General features: G+C 23.9%; 1 protein-coding gene across 1 annotated transcript; it reads right to left on the reverse strand.

Annotated features, from left to right (window-relative positions):
• Positions 1–352: 352 nt before the first annotated feature.
• LOC129747386 (DNA-directed RNA polymerase I subunit RPA2-like) lies at positions 353–1,398 on the reverse strand. Its single transcript, XM_055741577.1, has 3 exons — positions 1,252–1,398; positions 596–1,171; positions 353–526 (listed from the first exon to the last, which is right to left on the reverse strand). The coding sequence occupies exons 1-3, from the start codon at positions 1,318–1,320 to the stop codon at positions 353–355; spliced, it is 819 nt and encodes a 272-aa protein (XP_055597552.1). The 5' UTR covers positions 1,321–1,398.
• Positions 1,399–7,225: the final 5,827 nt, after the last annotated feature.

Below are 7,225 nucleotides of genomic sequence, written 5' to 3' on the forward strand. Positions count from 1 at the left end.
TTCCAAGGAGTACTTCCTGCATCATGACACTATCAGCGCCTTCAGTTTTGCACCGACCTTGAGCAGCAGTAAACAACTTCTGCATCATAAACACCAGAAGATTGAATTTATCTAAATCGTTATCCAGGTGTATGAGGACGCAAGTGTTCAACAGATAATCGGCCACTTTCTCGTGTGTGTACCATTTTGGCAGCTGGTAGAGCTTCGACCGAAACACGTTTCCCATGTAATTCTTACATTCCACCTGATTGTGGATTCCTTCTTCGTGAAGCTCTCGTTGCATGATTTTGATACAGCTGAAAGGGAAATCTATTTCAGATCTTGATACCATCGAAAACCTTCTTTACTAAACTTACTGCACGTAGTACTGATCATCCTCAAACCCATTTATCAGTCGTTTGTAAATCTCATTGTCCGTGTAGCTAGATAAAGCTTTAAGCAACATCATGATTGGTACAAACGTAAGCGACTTCTTTATCGAGAACATTAACTTAGCCGTTCCGTTATTCAGATAATGTAGGACGTTGTTCTGAAATTTAAATCCAAATCAATAGGAACAATTATAACTGGGATAATCATTCAGCAGTGCCTACATACCGTCCGACGTTTGATCCGTTCGGACACATCGAATCATAACTCCGGTGCTGCTGAATTCCTTGCCTCGATCCTTCCAGGAATTACGATTTAAGGCAATGGGGAAGTTTCTTCTCGTCATGACTAACATTCGAATCAGCTTCTCCATGCCCCGTACGAGGAAGTGGCCGCCCCATTCGTCCTCGTGCTCTCCTCGACGAACCAATTCAGCAGGACTCAATCCGGCTAGGTTGCAAATCTTTGAGCGCAACATAATCGGCAATGGTCCGACATCGCGTGTGATCGGCGGCTTCGGATGTCCGTCTACATCCCACTCGATAGTGATAGTGCACATGCCGGTGTAGGTTTCATTTTTCTGACGGCACTCTGATGGAAAAATTCGCTTTTCACGCACGTTGAGCATACTCATGGGAACCGTTGGGTTAGCAATCGAACAATCCGTTATTTGTAACCGAACTCGATTCTTATTCGGTAGCTCAAACACCATCGGCTCTAGGTTACGGATCACATCGTCGATTCCCTCCTCAAGCATGTAGTTAAATGAATCAATGTGCGGGGTCCCCAAACTAGCAAGAATCTAGAAATAGTGCCGGTTCACAGATAAGACAAACTCGAGATCCGATAAGGTTAAGAGAATATTTTACCCCAAACGCTTACCTCATTTTGCTTCTTGGGAATTTTCTTAAACTGTGGTTTTAAATTAGTAAGAACTGGTAAATTCATCATTTTGTTCTAGCTATTTACAACAGAAAAACTGAGAAATTCTGAAAAACGTCCATGCGAAAGCAACGTGCATGCGGAAAACCGTGTGTTGATTTCAAATAACGATGACAGCTCGTTCGCGAGAGTTGTTAACTGTGTGTGTGTGCGCCACCGAATGAAAACGTAAATAAAACAGGGTTGAAGCTCGGATGATATCGCTACATCAAGTGACGCTTTTGTGACGATTGCTGTAGTTTTGAACCGTGTCAAAAAAAAAAATCTTTTTGAAGAATATGATAAAATTTGAAGATATTGGACTAAAACAATGTTTTCTACTGATTATTGATAGCTGATTAATGATAAAGCTTCTATACATAATTTGTCAATATGGTGGCATCGAAAATAATTTAAAGTCCAAAAGAAATACAAAAATTATATTTTCAATTATTCGAATTGTGAACGGAAATATAAGAAAAAGGACTATTGTGACAAAACTGACAAATAGACAATTTCAATTATTCGAATTGCGAAATACAAAAATTTCAAAAATTAGAAATATAACAAAAATTATAAAATTACAAAAAAAATACAAAAAAGACAAAAAATCAAAAAATGACAAAAATGACAAAAATGACAAAAATGACAAAAATGACAAAAATGACAAAAATGACAAAAATGACAAAAATGACAAAAATGACAAAAATGACAAAAATGACAAAAATGACAAAAATGACAAAAATGACAAAAATGACAAAAATGACAAAAATGACAAAAATGACAAAAATGACAAAAATGACAAAAATGACAAAAATGTCAAAAATGACGAAATGACAAAATGACAAAAATGACAAAAATGACAAAAATGACAAAAATGACAAAAATGACAAAAATGACAAAAATGACAAAAATGACAAAAATGACAAAAATGACAAAAATGACAAAAATGACAAAAATGACAAAAATGACAAAAATGACAAAATGACAAAAATGACAAAAATGACAAAATGACAAAAATGACAAAAATGACAAAAATGACAAAAATGACAAAAATGACAAAAATGACAAAAATGACAAAAATGACAAAAATGACAAAAATGACAAAAATGACAAAAATGACAAAAATGACAAAATGACAAAAATGACAAAAATGACAAAATGACAAAAATGACAAAAATGACAAAAATGACAAAAATGACAAAAATGACAAAAATGACAAAAATGACAAAAATGACAAAAATGACAAAAATGACAAAAATGACAAAAATGACAAAAATGACAAAAATGACAAAAATGACAAAATGACAAAAATGACAAAAATGACAAAAATGACAAAAATGACAAAAATGACAAAAATGACAAAAATGACAAAAATGACAAAAATGACAAAAATGACAAAAATGTCAAATGACAAAAATGACAAAAATGACAAAAATGACAAAATGACAAAAATGACAAAAATGACAAAAATGACAAAAATGACAAAAATGACAAAAATGACAAAAATGACAAAAATGACAAAAATGACAAAAATGACAAAAATGACAAAAATGACAAAAATGACAAAAATGACAAAATGACAAAAATGACAAAAATGACAAAAATGACAAAAATGACAAAAATGACAAAAATGACAAAAATGACAAAAATGACAAAAATGACAAAAATGACAAAAAATGACAAAATGACAAAAATGACAAAAATGACAAAAATGACAAAATGACAAAAATGACAAAAATGACAAAATGACAAAAATGACAAAAATGACAAAAATGACAAAAATGACAAAAATGACAAAAATGACAAAAATGACAAAAATGACAAAAATGACAAAAATGACAAAAATGACAAAAATGACAAAAATGACAAAATGACAAAAATGACAAAAATGACAAAAATGACAAAAATGACAAAAATGACAAAAATGACAAAAATGACAAAAATGACAAAATGACAAAAATGACAAAAATGACAAAAATGACAAAATGACAAATGACAAAAATGACAAAAATGACAAAAATGACAAAAATGACAGAAATGACAAAAATTACAAAAATTACAAAAATTACAAAAATTACAAAAATTACAAAAATTACAAAAATTATAAAAAAATTACAAAAATTACAAAAATTACAAAAATTACAAAAATTGCAAAAATTACAAAAATTACAAAAATTACAAAAATTACAAAAATTACAAAAATTACAAAAATTACAAAAATTAAAAATTACAAAAATTACAAAAATTACAAAAATTACAAAAATTACAAAAATTACAAAAATTACAAAAATTACAAAAATTACAAAAATTACAAAAATTACAAAAATTACAAAAATTACAAAAATTACAAAAATTACAAAAATTACAAAAATTACAAAAATTACAAAAATTACAAAAATTACAAAAATTACAAAAATTACAAAAATTACAAAAATTACAAAAATTACAAAAATAACAAAAAAAAAAACAAAAATTACAAAAATGTCAAAGAACTCAAAAATTACAAAATTTACAAAAATTACAAAAATTACAAAAATTACAAAAATTACAAAAATAACAAAAATTACAAAAATTACTAAAATTACAAAAATTACAAAAATTACTAAAATTACAAAAATTACAAAATATACAAGAATAACTAAAATTACAAAAATTACAAAAATTACAAAAATTACAAAAATTACAAAAATTACAAAAATTACAAAAATTACAAAAATTACAAAAATTACAAAAATTACAAAAATTACAAAAATTACTAAAATTACATAAATTACAAAAATTACAAAAAATAACAAAACTTACAAAAATTACAAAAATTACAAAAATTACAAAAAATTACAAAAATTACAAAAATTACAAAAATTACAAAAATTACAAAACTTACAAAAATTACAAAAATTACAAAAATTACAAAAATGACAAAAATGACAAAAATGACAAAAATGACAAAAATGACAAAAATGACAAAAATGACAAAAATGACAAAAATGACAAAAATGACAAAAATGACAAAAATGACAAAAATGACAAAAATGACAAAAATGACAAAAATGACAAAAATGACAAAAATGACAAAATGACAAAAATGACAAAAATGACAAAAATGACAAAAATGACAAAAATGACAAAAATGACAAAAATGACAAAAATGACAAAAATGACAAAAATGACAAAAATGACAAAAATGACAAAAATGACAAAAATGACAAAAATGACAAAAATGACAAAAATGACAAAAATGACAAAAATGACAAAAATGACAAAAATGACAAAAATGACAAAAATGACAAAAATGACAAAAATGACAAAAATGACAAAAATGACAAAAATGACAAAAATGACAAAAATGACAAAAATGACAAAATGACAAAAATGACAGAAATGACAAAAATTACAAAAATTACAAAAATTACAAAAATTACAAAAATTACAAAAATTACAAAAATTACAAAAATTACAAAAATTACAAAAATTACAAAAATTAGAAAAATTACAAAAATTACAAAAATTACAAAAATTACAAAAATGACAAAAATTACAAAAATTACAAAAATTACAAAAATTACAAAAATGACAAAAATAACAAAAATTACAAAAATTACAAAAATTACAAAAATTACAAAAATTACAAAAATTACAAAAATTACAAAAATTACAAAAATTACAAAATTACAAAAATTACAAAAATTACAAAAATTACAAAAATTACAAAAATTACAAAATTACAAAAATTACAAAAATTACAAAAATTACAAAAATTACAAAAATTACAAAAATTACAAAATTACAAAAATTACAAAAATTACAAAAATTACAAAAATTACAAAAAATACAAAAATTACAAAAATTACTAAAATTACAAAAATTACAAAAATTACAAAAATGACAAAAATTACAAAAATTACAAAAATTACAAAAATTACAAAAATTACAAAAATTACAAAAATTAAAAAAATTACGAAAATTACAAAAATTACAAAAATTACAAAAGTTAGAAAAATTACAAAAGTTACAAAAATTACAAAAATTACAAAAATTACAAAAATTACAAAAATTACAAAAATTACAAAAATGACAAAAATTACAAAAATTACAAAAATTACAAAAATTACAAAAATTACAAAAATTACAAAAAATTACAAAAATTACAAAAATTACAAAAATTACAAAAATGACAAAATTACAAAAATTACAAAAATAACAAAAATTACAAAAATTACAAAAATTACAAAAATTACAAAAATTACAATAATTACAAAAATTACAAAAATTACAAAAATTACAAAAATTACAAAAATTACAAAAATTACAAAAATTACAAAAATGACAAAAATTACAAGGATAACAAAAACTACAAAAATTACAAAAATTACAAAAATTACAAAAATTACGAAAATAACAAAAATTACAAAAATTACAAAAATTACTAAAATTACAAAAATTACAAAAATTACAAAAATTACAAAATTACAAAATTACAAAATTACAAAAATTACGAAAATTATAAAAATGAAAAGATTACAAAAATGACATATTTTCAAAATGACAAAAAATCAAACAATGACAAAAATGACAAAAATGACAAAAATGACAAAAATGACAAAAATGACAAAAATGACAAAAATGACAAAAATGACAAAAATGACAAAAATGACAAAAATGACAAAAATGACAAAAATGACAAAAATGACAAAAATGACAAAAATGACAAAAATGACAAAAATGACAAAAATGACAAAAATGACAAAAATGACAAAAATAACAAAAATGACAAAAATGACAAAAATGACAAAAATGACAAAAATGACAAAAATGACAAAAATGACAAAAATGACAAAAATGACAAAATGACAAAAATGACAAAAATGACAAAAATGACAAAAATGACAAAAATGACAAAAATGACAAAAATGACAAAAATGACAAAAATGACAAAAATGACAAAAATGACAAAAATGACAAAAATGACAAAAATGACAAAAATGACAAAAATGACAAAAATGACAAAAAATGACAAAAATGACAAAAATGACAAAAATGACAAAAATGACAAAAATGACAAAAATGACAAAAATGACAAAAATGACAAAAATGACAAAAATGACAAAAATGACAAAAATGACAAAAATGACAAAAATGACAAAAATGACAAAAATGACAAAAATGACAAAAATGACAAAAATGACAAAAATGACAAAAATGACAAAAATGACAAAAATGACAAAAATGACAAAAATGACAAAAATGACAAAAATGACAAAAATGACAAAAATGACAAAAATGACAAAAATGACAAAAATGACAAAAATGACAAAAATGACAAAAATGTCAAAAATGACAAAAATGACAAAAATGACAAAAATGACAAAAATGATAAAAATGACAAAAAAAAATGAAAAAAATGACAAGAATGACAAAAACGACAAAAATGACAAAAATGACAAAAATGACAAAAATGACAAAAATGACAAAAATGACAAAAATGACAAAAATGACAAAAATGACAAAAAATGACAAAAATGACAAAAATGACAAAAATGACAAAAATGACAAAAATGACAAAAATGACAAAAATGACAAAAATGACAAAAATGACAAAAATGACAAAAATGACAAAAATGACAAAAATGACAAAAATGACAAAAATGACAAAAATGACAAAAATGACAAAAATGACAAAAATGACAAAAATGACAAAAATGACAAAAATGACAAAAATGACAAAAATGACAAAAATGACAAAAATGACAAAAATGACAAAAATGACAAAAATGACAAAAATGACAAAAATGACAAAAATGACAAAAATGACAAAAATGACAAAAATGACAAAAATGACAAAAATGACAAAAATGACAAAAATGACAAAAATGACAAAAATGACAAAAATGACAAAAATGACAAAAATGACAAAAATGACAAAAATGACAAA

The sequence above is a fragment of the Uranotaenia lowii genome, chromosome 2, assembly GCF_029784155.1.
Source record: "Uranotaenia lowii strain MFRU-FL chromosome 2, ASM2978415v1, whole genome shotgun sequence".
NCBI classification, from domain to species: domain Eukaryota; kingdom Metazoa; phylum Arthropoda; class Insecta; order Diptera; family Culicidae; genus Uranotaenia; species Uranotaenia lowii.